Here is a 23,576-nt window from a genome sequence, read left to right as displayed (position 1 = left end):
CAATATGTACCTAGTAGGGGTACCGTCTAGTAGCTACTATTAGTGTACCTGTACCAACATAACACTAGTACACTTATTACAAGTTTGTGTACCGTGGATTATGTATGGCTTTCGGCCGTGTTGATCATTCCATTGCACAATACCTAGGTACTACCTCAAAATACCAAACCACGATATATTTCTGGCATCCTAGGCACACTCTGCACCATGCAGTGTATCATCTCCGGCCCAAACAACACTTGTGAACACTTCACAGTAAAGATGGCATGTCCCCCTGCACCAAGCGCAGAAAACCCCATTGGCCAGCGCTGAATGCGTCCACGGAGATGCCGTCGCACGCGTGCAGGGCCAATTCCGATCGAATTCAAACTCGAGAACAGGTACTGCCTCGTCCCGCCATTCACATCCTTGTCTCCTAGAGTGCGGGGCTTGTCGTTACATCGAGTCACAAGGGAGCGTTCACGCCGACCACCTCATGCCCTATCACCATGGTCGACACGGGCATGAGGCCATGATATCGATCAGTTGTCTATTTTCCCTTCTGGTTAGGGATCGTCGGCATGAGGAATGCCGGGGACCTGGTCATTTTCCAACCGGAGAGCAGCATGACCGATGACCATGCTTATGTATCGGCCGCGGCAATCCACGAGAGTAGGATAGCCCTCCCTGGAGGACCATAATAAATGAGCAGAATCCGCGGGTGCCAAAAAGCCGACGAAGGGCCTTATATCTCCCTATTTGTTTCTTCCTGTTCGTCCGACCTAGGGGCCCCCTCCTTGTCAACACAAACCAGAGTTCAAACAGGCCATACACGATGAGCTCAATCCAAGAACGAATGATGCGCGTCCTACTCGGTGCGCTTCTGCTTTTCCAGACCGTCCTGGGGGTACCAAGCAAAGGGCAGATCGCTGCAAGGGAACTTACATCTTCCGCTACAACCGCCGCCGTCACCGCAGCGACCTGCAACGGCCGAACGGAGTATTGCGACCGGTCCTACTCAAATGTCACATTCATCGGCTCGCACGACTCGGCTTTCGTTGGGAAACTCCCACAGCAGAACCAGAACATCGATATTAAGGCTCAGCTCGACATGGGTGTCCGGTTCTTGCAGGCACAAACGCACCATTCCCTCCTGGATGACAGTGTGCTGGAGCTGTGCCACACATCTTGTGTTTTGGAGGATGCAGGGACCCTCGAGTCATTCCTCGGAACAATCAAGGATTGGCTGGATGCCAATACAAACGAAGTCGTTACGCTTCTTCTGACAAACGGGGACTCGGTTGATATTACCGACTTCGGCGATACTTTCTCGAACAGTGGCATTGCCGACTACGCATTTGCCCCTTTGTCGAGTCCAGACACCCTTCCTATCGATGAATGGCCTACCATCGGCGAGCTGATCTCGAGTGGAAAGAGGCTGGTCGTGTTTTTAGGTAAGTTCCAAATAGCCTTCCATTTAAAGTATATATGTGATTGTGTCTTTATAACAAAACATTCTAGACTATGGCACCGACACAACCAAAGTAGACTACATTCTCAACGAGTTCAACTACTATTTTGAAACGGCGTACGACGTCACCGACTCTTCTTTCTCGAACTGCAGTATCGACCGACCCTTCGGTGCTTCCGCATCAGGCCGCATGTACATCGTGAACCATTTCCTGGACGTGGATATCTTCGGTGTGAAGATCCCGGACCGTCAACACGCGGCAAGAACCAACGCAGCTACGGGTGACGGTAGTATTGGAGGACAAGCCAGTCTATGCGAGGACATGTATGATCGTGCGCCTAATGCGATATTGTTGGATTTCGTGGATGAGGGAGATGCTATCAATGCACAGAATAGTTTAAATGGTTTTTAGTGCCATCTATCTATTACTACCCAGGTAGCGTGTGATAGTAGTAGCTGGTGTTATGCTGGCCAGTGGCGTACTACATCGTGATATAATGTATGCAAATATGGACTGAATTCACTGAAGGAGTTTTATTTCATGGAAGCACAAACGCCCTTTTGTATGCATATGCAACCAAATACCATTCTACCTGTATCCATGCCAAACTCCGGTGGTGCGTCCTCTTGGACCTTACTCCTCTAACTCAACCTGTATTTCCCGATCTGAGAAGAAGAAATTAGCATTAGTCAACGAACAGAAGCTTGATATGGTGATCACCCAACATACCCCAGATCTTATTTGCAGAAGCAATTATAGTCTCTGCTTTCGCCAACAACTTTGCGGCATAACGCTCTGCCTCGGTAGGATAGAGCTGTTTTTTCTGCGTCTGGCGCGGGTTGACCTGATCAAGAAGTTAATACCTTTTATTCATGCCGGCGATCATTCACCCGAAGCCTAGACGAACATACCATCATAAGAATCGGCACCAAGTCTTTCGGGTTGGCCTCGGCCAAAGAGCGCAGTTTCTTGAATCCGTTCTCACGAAGTAATCGCGCCGTCCAGCTCTTCACATAGGTAACCTGCGCCATCTCAAGCAGATCAGCCCGCGCACCAGCTTCTAGGCGGTCACGCATGTGGTCCAAAACAGCAGCCAACATGCCCCAGTTCATGCGTTGACAGAACTTGACAATTCCGGCAGCGAAGCCGTGGCATTGCTGGGCGAGAGTTTGGACGGACCCTCGAGGAGTTCGGTAACGCTGCGCAATCGTTGTTAGAGGGACTTCGTTGCTTAGATCGCGAAGCTGGAAAGCTGTATAAGCGCGGCGGTAAATACGAGCTTGTTTGACCTGGGCTAAAGTTGTTTCCTTCAACGATGCACCGGACTGGACCCTGCCCAGAATTCAAGTAAGCTCACATGTTTGCATAAGTACAATGGTAATGTCACTCACATAGTGTTGACAAATCCCGGTTGAACGCCAACAAGCTGGAGTGCGCGAAGCCCGCTCTCATCCAGGCGGTCCAGCTGATCACGAAAGATCGGCCAATTGATCGGATTGTTCATGGCTACCTGGAGTGGAGTGAAAATGTAGAATATATGCATATCACCATCCATCACGAATGCTTGGAGTGCCCGCTTTAGCTCCTCATGCACATAAAGTCCATCCTCTGGGGAGAATGCTGACGCCACAACCGCTTGTCCCAATAGAGTTGCTTCATAGGCCTCATCCTCTTTCAACAGCAAAAGCCCTTCTTCAACGAGCTCCTGCAAGGCGGAGTTCATGATGGCATATACTAGCTTTTTGTCGAGGGTAAGGTAAAGAAGAGTACATTGCACATACTCTTTAATTGCTTCGGACCCAGACACCAGGCCTGTTGCAATAGCTTCGAGGAGGGCCCTGCAGCATGTCAGTCTCGTGTGCATCAACAGGTTGTTTCGATGCTTACCTCTTGAGTCCTTTTTTTTCCGGGGCCAGGCAACTTTCAATGGCCGGCATATCAGCATCCAACAAATCGCATACCGCCTCAAGATCGGCCTTGACGCAAATCAAATACGTCTCCCCAGCATCGTCCTTGCCCTTGCGTCCCGCGCGACCACACATTTGGCGCCTATCATTGTCAGCTCAAGTCCATATTAGAAAGTTCATGTAGGGGCGGTCGTACAGCATTGCGGGACCAACCAATTCTCGGCCCATTCGAGCACCATTGATGATGACTCTTCTCGCAGGAAGGTTGACACCGGCTGCGAGACTGCATGTAGCCACCAGCACTCTGAGCACACCTTGGTCGTAGGCTTGAGCGATCAGCTCCCGCTCCTCCGTCGTCATACCTGCATCTAGATAAATGAACGTCAGAATTGCAACGAGTCAAGAATGTAGCGTGAACACGCACGATGGAATCCAGCTCCCTTTATAATTGTCTTCTGGAGGACGGGGTCCAAGCCACATGACAGACTTCGCAGCTCGGCCAGGAGGTCCAATCGCTTGTTCATCTCATCATTTTCTTCTGTTAGTGGGGGCATTGCCTCACTTATGGTAGCGGCGTGGACTTGACAGGCTCCTCGACTGCCGCAGAAGACTAATGCGCCGAACCCTGCTGCTGCAGTTTCGACCGCCAGTGCCACCATAGCATTAGTGGCCGAGTTGCTGAGCTCCTTGTAAGCCGAAGGCTCGATGGTTCGATGTGGAGGAATGGAATCTTGTATAGAAGTGGTCACAGCCAGCTTGGACGCTGTTCGAAACAGCTGCCTTGAAGTCGCAGCCGGATAAATTGTGTTTTCATAGACCAAGTATTCGTCGATGGGCACCGGCCTGTATGTAGAGATGTAGAATTTGGCATCCATCCATTTCGCGAGCATCTCCGTGTTCTAGGTGCTTGTCATAAATGATCATTCATGCACTTGTTTGGAAGGGGTCATCATACCGAGAGCGTTGCACTCATCCCCACGATTTGAATATCTTGCTGGAGCAAAAGCAACTTCGTCACCATCAGCTCTAACAAGTACCCTCGGTGTTCATCGTCAAGCATATGGAGCTCATCTAGCACCACCACACCCAAATCTCCAATGGAGCAATCCTCAATGGCGGAATTGATCAGCGAGTTGGCCTAGAATTCATCAGTTAGGAAAGGGAATCAACCAGGAGGAAAGAGAAGGTGGGGATATTCGTAGTTTCGGGGTAGCTTACCTTTTCGATAGTACAAACTGCAATATCGGTATCTGCCCAGCTAGTAGTAGTCCGACTTCCGCCGAAGTATCCAGTCACGCAAATGGACCTTTGCAATCGTTTCCATCGTTTGCGCGTAAAATGTATCCCGGCAGCCTCGTCCTCTTCTTCATCCGAGATACCCTTCTCCACGCCCTGGACAACCTGGCGCAGCCATTTCAACTTCTCCTGAACCAATGCGACATAGGGCAAGACTAAAATGGCTTTGCGGTTTGGATTCTCGATGATGCGTTTCAATAACAGTACATCGGCCACCAGGGACTTGCCCCCGCCAGTGGGGGCTGTGTAAACTAAATGCCGCTCACCGGACAAAAGGCCCCGCGCCAAGAGACACGACGCCTGCCAGGCGTAAATAGAGTTGACCCCCAGTGCAGCGAAATTGGCCGTGAGAGCCGTGGGCAGTCCGTATCTGGGATGCGAAAGAGATAGGAGTGGATTTTGGCTGGATCCGGGAGCGTTCGATATGCCTCGTTCCTCCTCTGGCGCCGCGGCACCCAGACCCCAATGGATTTTGCTGGCGGTAAGTCGGCTTGCGGAAGGGGCCAGCGAGGCTCGAGCCAAGTCCAAAGGGACCGACTCTTGAATCGGTGGGTTGGATATTTCGCTTGGCCTGCGCAGGGCGATGTGATGCGCACCCGCTCCAGGTTTGGGAGGCTCTTGGGGTTGGGATGTTGTAAAAGGCCTCTTCTGTCCCACCACGGGAGCTACATGGTACGCCTGGCGACGGGCTATATCCATCGAAGTCTCAACCCCATGGGATTGAATGAAATGTCCGTTCGACATAGCTGGGATGTCGTTCACTGAGACATGGGGAAAGATGATTGCCAGAAACCGTACGAAAGTCCTCCCGAGAAAAGCCCCTTTTGGAAACCTTGATAGATTTGCGGACAGCTGTGCTCAAGTCGTCCGCTAGCAATTTTTATATGGGCTCGTCCATCGCACCTGCTCATTGTTTATCCTTCCCTCTCGGCGGCGCGTATGGGACCGACATGCGGCCTCAGGCATAAATTATGGATTATGTCATGTGCAGCAATCTCATTACGTAATCGGTTCCTGGATCGGAGCCTGGGGCCGCCATTTTGGGCCGGCTGTGATTGACGGGCCCATCTACGCGCCACCTGAGACCAAGCGGCCCATGAGGGACCCCTTGCACGAGACCGGCATTGAATTCCACGGCGCGTACGCCCACCTTCAATGCAGCGGGATCTGCACATCAAGCGACCCGGACGACTTTGGGGTCGGCTGACGAATGCCTGGGCTGCGAATGGTAGTTCGACACTGGCAGGACACAAGCTCCCGGGTATTCCTACAAGTGCTTTTCTTCCCCTATCCGGTCGCATCGGTGGATAATAATATAGGCGACCATTTTGTCGTGTCCCTATGGAGTTGGTGGCGAAGAGGGCACCAGCACCTGCGAAGGATTCTCGGTGACCGATTCTTGACGGTCAAATCGAGCCCCGGTGCCGCGGATGCCGTATGGTGATCGACAGCGAAGAATCTCAGTCGAATCGCCATACATGGGGAGGAATGTGATATCTTACAATTGTACACCACACTAGCGTACCTACTCAGTACACCAGTGTAGTGCTTGGTCGGATGTACGTACTAGCGGTCGGCTGCCGACCTCATATATATATTCCACCCGGCGCAACGTGGGCCAACCGGATGGTGGCCTGGCGGTCGTGTGTGCAGAAGGGTCGAGAGCACCCTGGGGGAGGTGATCATGATCGGGACAGATCTCCCTAGCGGTCTGATCGCTCACACTCGCGCTGACGACCTCTGATTCTATGCTTTGTCTCCTGGTCCTACCTCCATCCGCGTATTTAATGTATACTACAGATTGGTGCACTGTGTATATGTACAGGTGAGTCCGTTCGGGTCGTGGAGCATCTTACCCAGAACGGCGGCACGTTCGGTGGCGACACGCAACAGCCGCCGGGAGCAAATCACCCTCGGCCAACAGCGGATTCTGCTCGGCCGCCTGGATCGTCATTGGACGGGGAGAAGTTTAAATTACTGCTATGGTACTAGTACTGGTAGTACATACTGCACCGGGAGTATACCGTACAGTATGATTACCCCGAGATAAGAAGGTATTCGGTACCTTAGTACTCTACTACTGCTACACTCCTGTACTCATGTAGTAGGGTAGAGTACTCTTGTCAGTGAAGAGAGAGGAGAGCCCTTGAGGGTGCTCGGTAGCAGTAATGAGACCCTCTGTGGATGGGTCTGCACAGTGTTCAGTGTCGTACTCCTGTAGGTACGGAATTGATGATTACCACATGGGCGCATGCAAGAGGTTGGCCGGGCTGCTACTCATCGTTTCGATGGTGACCGGCACGGTCCATGCCCTTGCTTCCTTTCTTTTTCTTCCAAGTTTTTGCTTTTCTGGTTTCGTTCATCTGCCGCACCAGGTCCAGCACCTGCGGTCGGATAATACTCATAGCTTCGACAGATCCTCCCACTGCTATGGCTTGCCCCGGATTCTACATTCGCGCCCCTGGGAGATTTAACTATCTCACTGGATATGGGATACCCACTGGCAGGATACGCTCATGGGTGAAGTTCGATACTGTCGACGAGTATGGCAGTTAACGGATGACAATAGACATGGTCATTCCATGAAAATCATCATAAAATCAGATATTTTCTCCCTTTAGGGTATCAAATTAGCGTGCTACACATGATATTATATGACCCGGTGCTGACCTGGCCGAGAGAGGCTCGCGATGCAGGGTGACACAAGGCAGAATCAAGCAGTGCAGAAGTCGCGATACCGGATCCGTACGTACCTGTAGGTAATGTTTCCGCAGGGATCGTGGATGGAGTGTGGAGCCGGGTGCTAGTGCCTTTTTCCTACTTTTACCACAACCCTCGATATCAGTCCATTTGGAGGAACGGGTTCGGGCGGCTTTCGCACATCGCATCCTGCGTCTTGGTCTGCGGATCGGATGCTTGTCACAACGGGCGCAAGTCCCCCTCCGCGATGTGGGATCGCAAGACCTGGGATGGTTATCCACCTGGGCACCATCATCCCCCCACCCGCCCTCCCTTCTCTGTGAAGCCAATACCCGGAGAGGTTAACCCAAACCTCACACAACAGGCCCCAAACCTTAGACAGATCGGAGGAGACTGCAGCGCCATCATTTGCTCTGGTGCCTTGGGGACACAATGCGCATCCCCCCCCCCCAGTGGCTCGAGTGGTCCCCGAGCTCCAGTGCTGGTGTGGCTCCTACGTGACAACATTCTTAATCGTCATCAAATAGATTACGGGTGAGCCATGACTTGGCGAGAAAACGGTTCCAACTGTATTGCAAATCCCATCTCTGAGTCGTTCCCCTCAGGCTGCTACTAGTACGAGTAGCAAGCAGCCTTCGGGGCTCCGTCTGCAGTCTTTCCCATTCGATCTTTCCTTCGTAGAGCTCGCCGGTGGATGAGCTGGCCCCCGTTCACCCCGTGCTCCAGTGGTCACGTCGCAGGCGTCCATCGGTCCCGATCAAATCCCCGTAGATCGAGCAAGGGAGCCCAGGGCCATCGGATCCAGACGAGTTTTCTGCTTTTTCCCTTGGTTCGACAGCGAGGATCCGTCATATTAACATATCGGGACTAGGGGCACGCTCGGGATCCTCGACGCTTTTTTCCTTTCCACATCTCCCTCTTCTCCTCCCCCGGGGTATTCTTCTATATCGCAATCGGTGTTCCACTTTCTTCCTCGTCCACTTCCCATCCCTCGTCAATCCCCGATATACCCATCCCATCGCCATCCAGTCATCCCATCTATCCCACTGGGCTTGTCGCTTTCTTCTACGGGTGGCTGCGCGCTTGTTTTGTTCCGCACACCTACCCTAACGGTTGTGTTCCCTACCCTTCCTTTTTCTCCGTCATCGCGTCTCGGTTCCCTCTTCCTCTCTCTTCTTCTCTCTCTCCCTCCCCCTTCCTCCCACAACACATCCCCAGGTGGAATACCATACAATCTCGTAAGTGATCCCACCCACCTCCCTTCCCCTCCCCAATGCCACTTTTGATTTTCCATTTCGATTTCCATTTTGCATGTTCCCCTCCCTCCTTCCCCAAGTCTAGGCCGTGGCCGTGATGCTCTACCCGACTGCCTTTTCCCCCCGTTTTGGTCCATCCGGTCCACCTTGATATCGGCCCCGTCCTGCGCCCTTCACCCCTGCAGTCAATAAGATCTGACACGGGAATCTGGTCCACTCTTTTTGTGTCTTGCCTGTGTGCCCACTTTCACTTCCTTCCTTCTTCCCAACTTTCTTCCCGTTCGTGGTTCGGGGAAACTCGTGTTCCCCAGGACGTCAACCCTCTTCTCGCCAGCATTTCTACCCGCGCTGTTCAGATTTTCGCCCCCCCTCGGGCCCTTTCATGTTCCCACATACCACCCGCACCTACATGCATCGCGCCACGTCCAGACGTGTTTGTGCTCTTCCGTGAACTGACACCCCACACAGAAATCCCTGGTGTCGTCTTTTCCCGTGAGTCTCCCCTGCTGCGGCATTGTGTCTCGCATGCCCTGCCGTGGATGAGCCACAGCCGCACTCTATGACCACCACCAGCTCTCCGGAGGCTGTGGCCGATCCGGCCGGCTCCTCCGCTGCGGCCCCTTATGGGACGCGATCCAGAGGCCGCAATGCCCCCCGGCCCAATTATGCCGAGGATCGTGATATCGACATGGACTTTGAAGCCACTCCCGCAAAGGGCGCCAAGCGCAATAGTGGCGTGGCCCTCACCAACATCGTCAACGGCTCCAAGTCGGACAGCGAGAAGTCCTCGCCGGCGCAACCACGCAAGAGTCTAAATAACGGTCCCGCCCCGCCTGTAATCCCGAAAGAGGCCATTCCGGGCACTTCGTCATTTTCCGCTCGCCCCGAGGATGTCAATGGGGCCGGTCCGCTGCGTAAGCGCAAGGCCACCGCCAGCACTCCGTCCAGCGCCAACGCCGCGAAGAAGATCTTCACTGCCGCACCGGGAGATTCTGACGGCGGCTATTTCACCAACATGGTCAGCTTTGAGGCGTCAGAACCGATTCTCAAAGATGGTCAAATTACAGCTGATGATGGAACCACGTTCGAAGTGAACGGTACATTTCCTCCCCCAATCCATGTGAAATTTTCTTCGTGTGAAAGCATGAGACATTTCTTGCCTTGAAAGCTCAACACGACTAACACAACCCGCAGACCATGTCTACTTAATTTGTGAACCACCAGGCGAGCCATACTACCTGGCTCGAATTATGGAATTCATACCGTCCAAGACAAAAGATTCTGGAGTCATTGAGTCATTACGGGTCAATTGGTATTACCGCCCACGGGATATCCAGCGCCACAACAGCGACTCGCGTTATTTGTTTGCATCCATGCATTCCGATACCTGCCCACTGTCTTCACTACGCGGGAAATGTTCAATCCGCCATGTTTCGGAGATCCAGAACCTTAATGACTACAAAAAGAACAGGAACAGCTTCTGGTATGATAAGATGTTTGATCGATACATCCATCGCCTGTACGATGTCATCCCGACGAAAGATGTTGTTAATGTCCCCGGAAACGTCAAAAGAGTCCTAAATGATCGCTGGAGATTTATTCTGGTCGAGGTCGGTAAGGGAAAGGAGCTGACGGGCGCCGTGAAGACCTGCAAGCGATGTCACCTCTTTGCTGCAAATTCCGAATCAGTCGACTGCGCCGTTTGTCACTCAACATATCACATGCATTGTGTTCGCCCTGCTCTCACCAAGAAACCTGCCCGAGGATTTGCGTGGGCGTGCGCCCCCTGCAGTCGGGCCCAAGAACGCAAACTTGAAGCGCGCAACACGCCTTTGATGGGCGAGAACCGAGCCGATGGCGACGATGAGGTCATGGAGGAAGAAGAGGACGAACATCAACCGAATGGCGCCGCCAATGGAACCTCTGTCAGCACTCCCGCTGCAGTCGAGGAGGAGCCACAGCCCGAAACGGCGGAGCAAATGGCTCAAACACGGATGTGGCCCTACCGTTACCTTGGTATCCATTGCCGCGTGGAAGACGCCCTCGACTACGATGATCGTATCTACCCCCGTGCCAGCTCTCGTCTCGGACCGAAACACCAGGCGATCGTGAACCCATGGCCTGGCCGTCCCGTTGAATACGTGAAGCCAATCGATTTGAAGAAGCGAGTGAAAGCGACGGGTGCAAAAGCCACGGGTCCCCTCTCCAAAGACGCCAAGGCTGCGCTGGAAGCTGCCAAACAGGAGAAGGCGAACCGGCCGAAGTGGATTCAGGATGAGCCCGCGGGCTACATTGCTCGCGGTGAAGATGAGCCTGTCACAATAAACGGGAAGCAAGCACGCACAGCCGAGCTCAAATTCAAGATGCCGACTGCAGCCCAGATGCCTGCTCGCGGCGAAGATGATGTGCCGGGGTCCCACCTCAGTGACGCAGACCGCGAAGCATTCATTGACGATTACATGCGCCAGGCGAAGGAACTGGCTCCGCATATCGGTGTTGAAATGTACAACACCAACTTTTTGGACAAGGCTCTGCAGCTGCTATACTCCGAAAGCTTCGATGTGCAAGCAGCTCTTGCCAAGCTGAAGAAGGCAAACCAATACAAGGATCTCAAAGAACCTCATCTTCGACCGGAAGAATTGAAGCTCTTCGAGCAGGGTGTTGCAAAATACGGTTCGGAATGGCTCAGTATCTACAGACACGTTAAAACCGTTCCTCACTGGGCAATCGTGCGATTCTACTACATGTGGAAGAAAACACCTCGTGGCAAGCAGGTCTGGGGTAGCTACGAAGGCAGACGCGGCAAGAAGGAGGTCCGGCGCCAGAGTGTCGCCTCGTCGAAATTGCTCGATGATGTAGCCGATGATCACGACGATTCTGCCTTTGATAGCGAAAAGGCCATCGTCCAGAAGCGAGGATTCCAGTGCAAATTCTGTGAGACACGCAGCTCTCGACAATGGCGACGCGCGCCTCTCGTCCCGCCCGGCACCGCAGTGCCTTCTGATCCCTCAGCAAAGAAGGACAAAGGGCCCATGCTTACCGTTGCCCTCTGCCTTCGCTGCGCTCTGCTATGGCGGAAGTACGCTCTCCACTATGAGGACGTGGATGAGCTCGGCAAACGTATTGCCGCGAGCGGTAACAAATCCTGGCGCCGGCGTATTGATGAAGAACTGTTTGCGCAATTGCTCCTTGGTGCTGAGACGCCATTGATCATCAACAACTCGACAGCTACCACGGCCGCTGCGATGGGAATTCAAATAGAAAACAACCCTCAGCTCCTCCTTGAGAGTAAGATGGATGCGGCCAAGAAGAAGGCGCGCACCGATATCCCAAGCACTGCGACGACCTCGGCCTCGACATCAGTGGAGCCCATGCCCAAGAAGAAGATGGTCACGGAAAAGGGCGCCACCGATGCTGCTCCTGTCATTCCTGATCCGCCCAAAGCGAAAACCCTCCCGTGCGCCGTATGCAATTCGCTCGAACCCATAGGCGATGAGCATCTCTCTTGCCGCGATTGTCGCCTAACCGTTCACCGCAATTGTTACGGAGTCCAGAACTCTCGACCTGGCAACAAGTGGCTGTGCGATATGTGTTCAAATGATCGCAGTCCCTCTATCTCGACGACTTACGAATGTGTCCTGTGCCCCGTGACGTCAACTGAGCACGAGTTGATGGAGACTACGAAGAGTAATAGCCGCAAGAAGTCGGACCGGGATAAGGAAAAGGAAAGATTGGAGAAGGAAATGATCACGGAGGCGATCAAACTCTACCGCCAGCGACAGGAAGCCGTTGGTAAGCCAGTCAGTCCTCGGGAACCATTGAAACGCACCGCAGGAAACAACTGGGCCCACGTGATGTGCTCCTTGTGGACACCGGAGATCAAGTACGGCGATGCGAAAGAACTGGAACCCGCAGAAGGATTTGGAACTATCCCCAAAGACCGTTGGCGGCAGGTCTGCAAGATTTGCAAGTCGTCCAAGGGTGCCTGCATCCCTTGCCATTCTACTGGGTGCAACGTCCAAGTTCATGTTGGCTGCGCCTTCCAGGCACAGTATCGATTTGGTCTTGATCTCGCCCCAGTGAAGATCTCGCGGCGAGACAGTGTGCAGACCATCCGTCTGGGCGAGGAGGTTGGAATGGCTACGCCAGTAATTTACTGTCCTAACCATAGTGTGCCGGCCGCTGTTCACGACATTGGCGAGCTTGCTGGCCCTGATGGCCTGAATGCACTACAGCTCTTTGCCCAGGCCTACAAGCAGGCTGACCTCACCCTGACTGGAACCTCTCGAAAGGCAGCCTATGTGCAGCAATCGGTCACAGCCCCGCATCATCATGGCGCCAGTGCAGGGAATCGTCGTGTTTCAACAAGTAGTGGATTGGCAGCAGCCAGAGACCCTCACAAAGCCCAATCAACCCCCTTTGAGGATACAACAGATACGATGGATATTGACACCGAGGAGCACCCTGCACGCCCTGCACGGCGATCCATCTCTGCCAGCGGTCATTCGACAGGTCAACGATGCTTCCGTTGCTCTACCGATTTTAGTCCCCGGTGGTGGCCCTGCGGACGACGCAGCGACTCGCGGGCTCCCTTGACGAATGGAGCCGGAATGGGTTCCATGCATCTATCGCAAAGTCCGTTTGCGCAGCTAAATAACGATGCGGGGGAGCAACTTTACGAGTGCCACAAGTGTCATTTGAAGAACCCCCACCCACCCACCGACCCTGCTCCTGCGCCCGCGGCCGTGCCCGATCCACGTCCTTCGCCCTATGCAGGTCAACGCCCCATGCTCGCGACCTTGCGTGGCCCTAATTTCGTACCCCATACCGTGCATCCTGCTCCTCCTGCACCACAACCGCAACCCCCCACTGGTGTTCTCGGGCGCCCGATGCCCCCATCCCATTCGCATAGCGCCCCTATACCATACGGCGGTGGCTTCGAGCAGCGAGCTGGAAGCGACAGTGCTCTGCGCAACGGCATGTCGCCGCCTGCCTACCACGCGGGTCCTCCTCCACCTCCCCCACACCATATGGGAACCTATCCTCCGCCTCATCCTCCAGTCCCTCCCTCCTCGCACTACAGCAATACTGGACCGCCTCCCCCACCTCCCACGCAGCCATATGGAGCTCATCAAAGTCCCTATGGGCCGATTCCAGCCCGGTCACCTCTCCTTTCCCAGCCGCCGCCTCGCTCATATGCTGCCTCGGCGTCTCCACCGATCGTCTCAGCGACAGTGAACCGGTCCCCTCAAACCTCCCTCAGTGCATTGAATGGGGGACCACCTCCGCGTATGTACTCGGTTGATCGAATGGGGGCACCTTCTCACTCGCCGCCTGTTGCCCCGGCACATATGAACCCGCGTGGGCCCACTCCGCCCACTCGACCGGAGGACACTCCCCCGTCTGTGATGGCCAGTTCGAATCGTGTCAATGGCACGAGTGCGAGCGCTGGATCTGGAGCCAGCGCAAGTCCGTCGCTCAAGAACCTTCTTTCTTAACCCCTCTTCATATTCCAAACCACTCCTGTCAAGTGTGTTAATTGACTGTATGATAGCTACGCCTTTTTCTTTACTTTTCTTTTCTTTCTTTTCTTTTTTCCCCCTATCTCTGTCTGTCTTTCTTGCATATGTGTGGTGCTTAAGACAAAAGATGTCAGAGCGGGAGAAGAACTCCCCCCTCTGGCGTCTCCGCCGGATGCTCTTGTCAATGTTTGCTCGTTCATCTTCTCCTTTGTTCACATCTGCTCGGCGTCACAATTATGGCTGGAAAAACAACGGAATTCTCGGATGGTGGGCCCTTGAAGGGAACTGCATGGAGTACTGTCAGGTCGGCGACTTTTGATGATTACCATATTCCCCTGTTTAGAAGAAGTGATTTGCATATGCTACTGTACTCCGACGGACTTGAACAGCCCCACTGTAATTTGTTCTAAACTATGAGAGAAAAAAAAGCCTATTTCGCCTTTTCCAGAGCTCTGCGACCCGAGGATACCATTCTTATCGTAGGATTCTTACCCTGAGGTAGTCGTTGTGCCGGTTACCCGCCTTTGTCGGCGACTGCCAGCGCGACTGATGCGCATCTGACCTGACAGTAGTTAACTAGTTAGTTAGGTGACGAGTGCTGACAAATGCCTGATACCCCCCACATCTGCGTTCTGCACGATTCCCAAGAGCCACCACTAGCACAGGCTATAAAGGAAGCCGAGTCGACAAATCGAAGAGAGCACATTCCGGCAAGCTCCAATAATTACACTATGAGCAACACAATGCGCGCGATCGGTATGTCTCTTCCCTTTGAGAGTTATCAGGCAGCGTCCCAGCATTCCCCCTCTATTGGATACATCATACCCCCCTCAACCCCCCTAAAGACACAAGATATCGAACACATACCCAACTATACAGCACATCTGGAATTCCCTGGGGCACCCGCGACTGACGCAGCCTCGGCTATTGGATTTGTTCATGGCTAATATGAAACATAGCTGTGAAGGGCGGCAAGGGCCCGGCCACCTCACTCTACGTGGACTCTATCCCCAAACCGGTGCCGGCTGCTGGCCAGGCCCTGGTCAAGATCAAGGCTTTCGGTCTGAACCGAATGGATCTGCTGCAACGGGAGGGTTTGTATCCGCTTCCACCGCAAGCGCCCGAGACGATGGGCGTTGAGTTCTCCGGTACTGTGGAGGAGTTTGGCCCGGATGGGCATGAGGACTTTAAGGTGGGGGACGAGGTTCTCGGTCTTGCTTATGGTGGTATGTATTATCCATACCCAGAGGCTATGGAATTTTTATGATGCTTAACAGTGTGGTCGGTAGGTGCCTACGCGGAGTACATTGCTGTCTCGACCAAGATGCTCGTCCACAAGCCCAAGCAACTGTCGTGGGAGGAAGCTGCCGGTGTGCCCGAGGTGAGTGACTGGTTGACCAAAATCTGTGTTTTATGACCAACCCTGAGGGATTGGCACTAACATTTCGATCAGACCTGGATTACCGCGTCGCAGGCGCTCTTCCTGATCGGCGAGTTCCAAGAAGGCCAGTCGGTGCTGTGGCACGCGGGTGCTTCTTCCGTCTCCATTTCAGGCATTCAGCTCGCCAAAGCCTCCGGGGCCAAAGCCATCTACGCGACCGCGGGTTCGCAGGAAAAGATTGATTTCCTGGAGAAGGAGCTCGGCGTCACCAAGGCCTTCAACTACAAGACGCAGGACTGGGCCGCCGAGATCCAGCAAGCGACGGGCGGCGCCGGTGTGAGCTTGATTGTGGATTTCATCGGCGCAACCTACTTCCAGGGCAACCTGGACGCGGCAGCCCGCGACGGACGGGTAGTGTTGCTAGGTCTGATGGGCGGGGGCAAGTTGCCGGATGGAGTGAATATTGCGCCCTTGCTGTTCAAGCGGATTCGGATTGAGGGAAGTACGCTGCGCAGTCGCGACGAGGAGTATCAGCGGAAGCTGCGGGATACGCTAGTCGACCATGCACTGCCCAAGTTCTGCGATGGCACGTTTAAGGTGTTTGTGGAGAAGATCTTCCCGTTCGACCAGATCCTGCAGGCGCACCAGTTGCTGGAGAGCAACACGACCAAGGGGAAGATTATCTGCGTGGTTGAGTAATCCGGCAACGTGTTCACTCCGTCTCTATGGCATGCATGGACATGGAGGTCGCAGTGGACCATCCCAGCGACAAGAGAGAAGGGGGGCGCCGGGTGCGCAAGGTTTATGTACGGAGTAGTTCAGCGCAGGGTCCCAGGTAATACGTCCCAGAAATAGCCCCCAAATGAACCGCAGCTGGAGGGCTGTGAGATGCGCAAAGCTTGGAATGGAGGTGGAATCCTTCCGGATCCTTCTCCGCCGTACAGGGCGAGTGCAGTAGCGTCAGAAAGTACCTTCGGGAGGTAAATGCTGAAAATCGCTGACGTTGCCGGGGACACGATTGGCTGGTCGCCCTCCAGGCGAATGTTCGCTGGGTGAGCCACGCTGGGGGAGGAGCTGATCGGGTGATGCTCCAGGAACCAGTGGCGACGATGGCAAAAGATGGAGAGTCGATGAGATCATCGCCCGGGACTTGACTCCCACAAAGATTCGGAGGATGCGATCAGTCTAGCCTACCCGGGCTCACCACTATCGTCAATATAGTATAGTGAGTACCCTAGGGTAATTACTCACTCCCTTAGTATGTAGTCCGGCGGCGTAGGCTTAGAGGAGACCCTCGACGGGAACCTGCAGTGACCAATGCCCGATGGCTTACATAAGGGGTGGGCCTTCTAGAAAAAAATTGTGCGAGAGGAGGCGTCATTGGGGGCTCCACTGGCCAGGATCGAGGCTCTGCGTCAAAGTCGAAGCCGTAGGAGTGACTACTACCAGCAGTACCCTCTAGTGTCTACTATCAGTAGTAATATACAACAGACTACTAGTATATAGTCAAGTCGCGTAGTCGGAAAGAGGGGGACCGAAGCGGGGGCCGAAAGTCACAACGGCGAGGGCAGCAAGTCGCAGCAAGTCGTGCAGCGAGGATCATCCCGTCCCGCCCCCTCAAGGCCTTCTGGAAGGAGGAAAGAAGCCCCTTCCCCGTGCGCCCCCCTCCCTCCACTCTGTTTTGCCCTTTGCAACTCCCCCCCCTCGATCGCTACTTCCCCCCCCAATCTCCAGATCTCCCTCCTCCCAAGTCCGATCTCGACCATGTCGTCCTGACGATCCTCTGCAACTCCCGTCGCATTTGAACTACGACCTTTAGGGCGAAAAAGACCCCCTTCCCGTCCCCTCACGTGCCGTCATCTGTGGCGCTCACCCATCCTCTCCCCCAAGTTTGCGCGCGACCTTCTCTCGTGCAGTTGTCTCGGATCTCTGTCTGCACCAACGACACTCCCGGGTCGACCTGCAGGGGGAAACAACTCCATTGTACGATTGAGCCCTTAGGGGTTGGCGGCCGACTCTAGTCTTTCCTTCGCTCCCGGATTCCTTTTTCCATTTCAACTCTCCTCCTCGCAGGCTTCACTCCTCCCGGACTCGCCGCTCGTTATTGCCCTCCTCCCCGGTTCGTGTCATCTAGTCTTTCGACCGCTTGGTGACCGTCCCACCCATTCCGCCCATTCCGTCCGCGGCGCTGCCCAAAGGAGACCCTTCGTCGCCGGCCCTCTTTCACTGTCCCCCCGCTCGACCGAATTCTTCGATACAGCCGATTGTTCGAGCCTTATGCGAACCCGGCCAGATCGGTGGACACCATTTTCTTTCCTTTTTCCGCTCTCCGATTGATCCTTTCTTGGTCGCGGTCCAGTGATCTTGGTGGCGCGACCGGAGACACAGAGTCTCCCTTTGTAGAGTTACATGATGGAGTGCGTGGATTGCTCGGGCGTCTACATCGACGATCGCGTGCAGTCGGAGCGATGGGTGCGCCGAACTTCTATCGACGCATCCACCGTCTCGTCGACCGGATCGTTCGCGCTTCCTGACGAGCCCGACGGCCTCCAGGCCGATGTGGAGCAGCTACTGGAAGTTTGCAAAAAGAGTGAGTATGGACCGAGTTCAGGGGAAGATCCGGTGGTTTTGGAACACGGCCATTAACGGAGAACCGCCTAGTCTATTTATGCAGCAGTGGATCGTCTCTTGCCAGTAAGCTAGCTGAGCTGAATGACCGATCCGTCAGTGACTGCGTCCCCGTATTCGCCTTCTTCGGCATCGACTTCTCCGGCGATGATACAAATCCGGCACGCCGGAAAGCCAGTCGAGCCTCGTGGAGTGACAATGCACCGCCTTCACCCGGATCGATTCAACGCACATTCACCTTCTCCTCACATCAAGACGAAGCGCCCGGCCTGTCCCTTTTGTCGGGCGTGTCGACCGATATCCAAGTTCAAGATGGTTTAAACTTGGTCGTTCCCATTGCCATTATGCGAACAGCCGGTGCCAACGCCAATACCACCGAACCCACGAGTGAACCACAGAGTCATAGCCATCTCACGGTCGAGCACAAGCAGATCGCTCGGTGTCTCGATGCCGGTGCTCTCGATGTCCTAATGACCCCACTGGATCGATCTCGAATCCAGGGACTGGTGGTTCAAGCGTATCGGGCACGACGATCTGCACAAAAGGAAATGTCTCGGTTTCTGGCACGAAAGAAGCTGCGCAAGCTTTCCTGGGTTGGTGTGAACGATGAGCAACCGTATGCATATTTGCGAGAGGCAATGGTATCGAAACTGATGAAGGGCATCTGCAACCCCGAGGAAGAGATCGTCGACGAATTTCAGGACCACGAACTTAATGTTAATCCAGACCGCCAAGCTTTCGTGAAAGAGCAAGTGGGTAGCTGGAAGTTCTCAGCTCACGAGTTTTCAGACGACGAGCTGGTCTTCAGTGCCTGCCAAATGATTCAGCATGCTTTTAGCTTGCCCGGGCTGGAGCATTGGCGGTTGACGTCGGGCGAACTGCGAACCTTCCTCCTTGCCTGCCGGGCCGCCTACAACTCCTTCGTTCTCTATCACAACTTCCGCCACGCCATTGATGTCTTGCAATCCGTTTTTTGCTTCCTGCTCCATATTGGTGCCTTGCCTCCCTACGAACCGGTCGGCCAAGTTCCTGTATCAAAATCACCTATCGCCTCTCTACTCTCGCCCTTCGATGCCCTTACTCTCCTCATCTCCGCAATCGGTCACGATGTCGGTCACCCCGGTGTCAACAATTTCTTCCTTGTCAAGCTCAACGCACCGCTGGCACAACTTTACAATGACAACTCTGTCCTGGAGGCGTTTCACTGTGCCGCATTCTCGCAGATCCTCCGTCGCCACTGGCCTGCCGCGTTCAAGGACAAGCAACTCCGAAAACTGCTGATCAGCTCTATCTTGGCGACGGATATGGGCGTTCACCAGAAGTTTATGGAACGGATGGGATTTCTGCAAGAGAAATTCTACGAGAATCAGAAATCCATCGATGGCTGGAAGCCCCAGGACGTTGAAATGTACAAGACCTTATTGTGTGGACTGTTGATCAAGTGCGCCGATATCAGCAACGTGGCCCGGCCGTGGAAGATTGCTGAAAAATGGACTCGGATCTTGCAAGAGGAGTTCGCTAACCAAGGAGAGATGGAAAAGGAGGTTGGCATGGAAACTGCGCTCTTTGGTGGACCCCCAGAGTTGGGAAACATCTATAAGCTCGCCACCGGCCAGATAGGCTTCATGTCGATCTTCGCGCTCCCACTTTTCGAGGGGATCTCCGACCTTCTGCCCCAACTGCAGTTCACGGCAGACCATATTCGCCGCAATCAAGCCCAATGGCAACAACATGCGAACGACGAGCTTCGGAAACAAGGCCTGCCAATTGAACACCGTGCGGAAATTACGGTCTCGCCTCGCTCACATAGCCCTGCACCTGCGGTTGATTCGGACGACACCGAGAAGGCTCCTCAGGGCGACAAGGGCAATGCCCCGGATGATCCCTCCTCACCTGGATCCAGCTACAGCACGGAATCAGAGAATGGCGCTTACAATGAGAACAATATCGAGCCGGTCGTGTCTCCAGACACCCCGGGTCCTCAGATCGAGATCACCGGAAGCCCGATGGGCCCCGAAGTGCCGTCTCGAAAATCGTCTAGCGCCATGCCCGACCTGTCGTATTTCTCCATTCCAAATGCACCCCAGTCGATCCGGGGCTCCGTCGGAACCCAATATCAAACTCCGCTCACAGATACAAACCGCGCTCCGGGAGACCCTGCCGTCTTGGCTGCCGTCTTGTACGCGAATTCGGCTACTAATGGCGGCAATGCCCCGACAAATCCCAATCCCCCTGAGCCTGACCAAGCCAGTGAGACTACCTCCGATCGACCAAGTAGCTCTCGCCAAGGTCCTTCGCAGGGATCTCAGCGTCATCACGCACATCACAGTTCGTCCGCCCGAACTTCGGCTCCGTCGAACTCAAACCGCAACAGTTGCACTCGGACACAAAGCGTCAGTACATATAGCAACAACATGGCTCCAATTTCCCCCGCTACGAATGTCACAAGCTTTTTAGCGGTTGATAGCGGAGATGAGAAGCGAGTAACAGACGACAGTGCACCGCAAAGCGAAATTGGCGGTCCCGACGATGCGAGTACCCGTCCGAGTACGTCGTATGCTTCAGTTGGTGGCGATTGTGAGAGCAGCTACAGTCGCGGTCAGGGTTCTATCGTGGATGCCGGCCACTCACGGTCCGAAGATGGAACCACCAAAGACCAGAAATCTGCCATCAATGGGACTCGCAGCCCTACCCAGTCTACGACCACCGGCGATAGCATCAAAAACGAAAGCCCGCATGGCGATGACTCGCGCAATGGTGCCCTACGGCGCATCTCGAAGCGGCGGAGTCGGCTGCGGCTTGCCTTCTGGAAGCGCCGTAGCCACCACCCGGAGGTACACGGCGAAAGTTGATTTCCCTTGATTTCTTTCGTTCTAGCCGGTATTCTCGACGCCTATGAGAGTATCAGCTGTGTATTATGCGATCATGGCCTCATGAATGGTGCACTTTGTAATGAGCGTTTGAAAATTCCGATGGAGTTGCATGGTTTTGCCGAGTGAATTGCCCATGGCCTTTACTTGGCTTTCCCCTCCTTTCTGATTCTCCTTGACCCAAATGATATTGATGAGAACATTTGGCATGGCCGTCTGCACCAAGTCAAGATACGACCAGAACACGACGATGACCAGGTGCAATCTGCCACGACAGGTCTAACCGAATTGGTTGCCGATACCACGATTTCTCTTCCCTCATGGATGATACATGTTCGCCCTTGAGTGTTATTTCATTGGGTCTTCTTCCACCCGCGTTTGTGTGATGATCATGGACATGTCCGACGTTTCTTGTTTCTGTGTTTCTTTTCTCGCCTTGGAGGCTGCATTTGCTTTTGGGATGGTCATTAGATTCGGATTGGCGGCTGGTGGCGTTGATTTTTTTTTTCTTTCTTCTTATCTTACTGCTTTGGCTTCGGCCTTTTCTGTCCGGAGGTTATCTCGCGAGATTTATTCGCATTTCCAACTCTCCCTCATAAATATTGATTATTATTTTTTTTTTTTTTTTTGTGCAGAGGTTCTTTGATGGTAGCCGTAAGACGAGCTTGAAATATATGGGATAGTGGCTTTTGAGAACTATCCTAGGTTATTTATCCTGCTCTGGTGTCGTTTGATTGTTGGTGGGGTGCATTCAGTTTGCGCCATCCCGTTTACATTAATGTACTACGTCCCTCGGCATCCCAAGGTTGGCAACTGCTCCAGCAGCACCACACTGCACCCACACTGCACCACCATCTCTTTGAAATAAACACAATCATATATTCTTAGCTTGTCATAAAAGTACCTTGGAGTATTTACTCGCAGATGTTCTTTGTTTATTTATGCTACTCAGACGTCATTATACACGAGTCATCATATGAGTGTATCTCACTCGCTCTACTTACAGTTAACATATCGTCGTACCTAAATCTTGAACGCTTTGAGTGGCATGTAGTATGTGAAATTATTGCCATTGAATAGCTTGAGAACACATGTATAATTCGCTAGATCAAATATAATTGCAAGCCATAGTCATCAAGAGTCTGTCCACGTTAGTAAATTAAAGTCGTCCAGCCGGTATTGTAATCGGTCTTTGTAGCAGCTGTTGGGTAGGTTCCAGCTCAATGCCTAATTAAGCGACCGTGGGTATGTTTCCCCCTTCGCACCTTGCAGCTCTGCTCTGCCAACTCAGAGCTTTCCGAGGCGCTCTTTATCCGTGAGGTCATGTCATTAAAATCGGAGTACGAGATGCTATTCTGGGCTTTCGTCCATCCAATTGCGTAAGGAAGTCGCTCGTTTTCTGCATTAGGCTTGATGTGAGCAACAGTTATCAGATGATAGATCAGGGTGCTTTGAACACATACCAAAAAGGTACTCGACCCAATTCTTCTGCACTGTACCCGCGGTTTTGTCACCAAGTACCACGATACAGAATCCCGACTCGCCTAGGGCGGTCGTCATTGCAGCATCAGACAAGGCGAAGGTCGGATTTGTCGTGTTGGATGTATTCACTCTGGCCACATGAGCTCTGGCTGCCGACTGGATATCGATGAACGAGCCTGTCCAGTAGGAGCGTGTTTCATCGAAGACCTCTCGGTTAAATCGGTGATCGTCGCCGAAGTAGAAATCTTGGCGGCTATGTTAGGGTTAGCCGGGGGGTTCCCGAGCCGCCCCGCTGGGTAAGGGGGCAAGTGCGGCACGAACGCACCTCAGACTGGCATCGTGCTCCAGCACATTATGGCGATTGAGATCGTCCAGGGAGAAGGTAGTTGCATTTTCTTTGGGGTTTGCCGTCATCCCGTTCGCGAAGAGGGCCTCGGCAAATTCTTTGTCGATGTTCAGGACTGATCCAAAGGCATTGATGGTTTGCTCTTTTGAGATGTCCTTGCCATCGTGGGGCAGATGGCCATGGTTCGCCAAGGCATTGAGCATAGGACATGGAGACCGCACTGAAGATAATCAATTAATGATTGATATTCCAAGCTTCTTGTCAATAAATCGATCGACATACTGTCATTGGGACCAGCGGGCTTCCATGCGACGGGCGGGTGGTCAGCTGGAAAGCTCAGGGCAGAGACCTCGGCCGCAATGGCCGCCGTGAACAATAATGTCCACTTCATCGTGAGGGGTGTTCAAAATCAAGAAAACGAATTGCAAAGGCTGTGTGCATCTAGTTCTCGGTTTATAGCAACTACGAGGTGCCGGGCCAGGGGGAGGCCATTGCGAAGCACAATAATTGTCATCAAGAAAAATTCCACCCAAGAAAGTGGACCGCCTCGAGGCGCTTGGATTGCAGATCGCAATAGAGCACAATGCCAAATCAAGGTAGACTATACCACATCTAGTTCACAGAAGAGGTTACCATAGGTCTACAGCAGGGTGTCTCAAATTTAGGGCAATCCGTAAACTTTGGATAAGTGTATCCCGGAAGACACTCCACAGTGTCGTGGAGATTCCACTGTTCAG

General features: G+C 53.5%; 6 protein-coding genes across 6 annotated transcripts; 4 read left to right on the top strand and 2 right to left on the bottom strand.

Annotated features, from left to right (window-relative positions):
- Nucleotides 1–814: 814 nt before the first annotated feature.
- Nucleotides 815–1,862, top strand: N7532_010848 (uncharacterized protein; the record flags this gene model as incomplete). The annotated part of the gene is made up of 2 exons (XM_056623339.1): nucleotides 815–1,433; nucleotides 1,501–1,862. The coding sequence occupies 2 exons, from the start codon at nucleotides 815–817 to the stop codon at nucleotides 1,860–1,862; spliced, it is 981 nt and encodes a 326-aa protein (XP_056470755.1).
- Nucleotides 1,863–2,084: 222 nt separating this feature from the next.
- On the bottom strand, nucleotides 2,085–5,398 carry N7532_010847 (DEAD/DEAH box helicase; the record flags this gene model as incomplete). The annotated part of the gene is made up of 9 exons (XM_056623338.1): nucleotides 2,085–2,116; nucleotides 2,181–2,295; nucleotides 2,363–2,783; nucleotides 2,843–3,289; nucleotides 3,339–3,500; nucleotides 3,555–3,726; nucleotides 3,783–4,257; nucleotides 4,314–4,496; nucleotides 4,577–5,398. 9 exons carry the CDS (start codon nucleotides 5,396–5,398, stop codon nucleotides 2,085–2,087), a joined length of 2,829 nt encoding a protein of 942 aa, XP_056470754.1.
- Nucleotides 5,399–9,169: 3,771 nt separating this feature from the next.
- On the top strand, nucleotides 9,170–14,108 carry N7532_010846 (DNA-binding E3 ubiquitin-protein ligase SNT2; the record flags this gene model as incomplete). The annotated part of the gene is made up of 2 exons (XM_056623337.1): nucleotides 9,170–9,707; nucleotides 9,805–14,108. The coding sequence occupies 2 exons, from the start codon at nucleotides 9,170–9,172 to the stop codon at nucleotides 14,106–14,108; spliced, it is 4,842 nt and encodes a 1,613-aa protein (XP_056470753.1).
- A 755-nt stretch (nucleotides 14,109–14,863) lies between these two features.
- N7532_010845 (NAD(P)H-quinone oxidoreductase) lies at nucleotides 14,864–16,212 on the top strand (the record flags this gene model as incomplete). The annotated part of the gene is made up of 4 exons (XM_056623336.1): nucleotides 14,864–14,888; nucleotides 15,092–15,358; nucleotides 15,410–15,513; nucleotides 15,586–16,212. The coding sequence occupies 4 exons, from the start codon at nucleotides 14,864–14,866 to the stop codon at nucleotides 16,210–16,212; spliced, it is 1,023 nt and encodes a 340-aa protein (XP_056470752.1).
- Nucleotides 16,213–17,922: 1,710 nt separating this feature from the next.
- On the top strand, nucleotides 17,923–20,993 carry pdeB (3',5'-cyclic-nucleotide phosphodiesterase PDE2; the record flags this gene model as incomplete). Its single annotated transcript, XM_056623335.1, has 2 exons — nucleotides 17,923–18,103; nucleotides 18,175–20,993. The coding sequence occupies 2 exons, from the start codon at nucleotides 17,923–17,925 to the stop codon at nucleotides 20,991–20,993; spliced, it is 3,000 nt and encodes a 999-aa protein (XP_056470751.1).
- A 1,121-nt stretch (nucleotides 20,994–22,114) lies between these two features.
- On the bottom strand, nucleotides 22,115–23,230 carry N7532_010843 (peroxidase family protein; the record flags this gene model as incomplete). The annotated part of the gene is made up of 5 exons (XM_056623334.1): nucleotides 22,115–22,153; nucleotides 22,277–22,410; nucleotides 22,475–22,746; nucleotides 22,819–23,059; nucleotides 23,122–23,230. The coding sequence occupies 5 exons, from the start codon at nucleotides 23,228–23,230 to the stop codon at nucleotides 22,115–22,117; spliced, it is 795 nt and encodes a 264-aa protein (XP_056470750.1).
- Nucleotides 23,231–23,576: the final 346 nt, after the last annotated feature.

The sequence above is a fragment of the Penicillium argentinense genome (genome assembly GCF_028826775.1).
Source record: "Penicillium argentinense strain IBT 30761 chromosome Unknown utg000010l_segment0_segment0, whole genome shotgun sequence".
Lineage (NCBI taxonomy): Eukaryota > Fungi > Ascomycota > Eurotiomycetes > Eurotiales > Aspergillaceae > Penicillium > Penicillium argentinense.
Note: the sequence above shows the minus strand (reverse complement) of the source record. Positions and strands in the feature narration are given on the sequence as shown.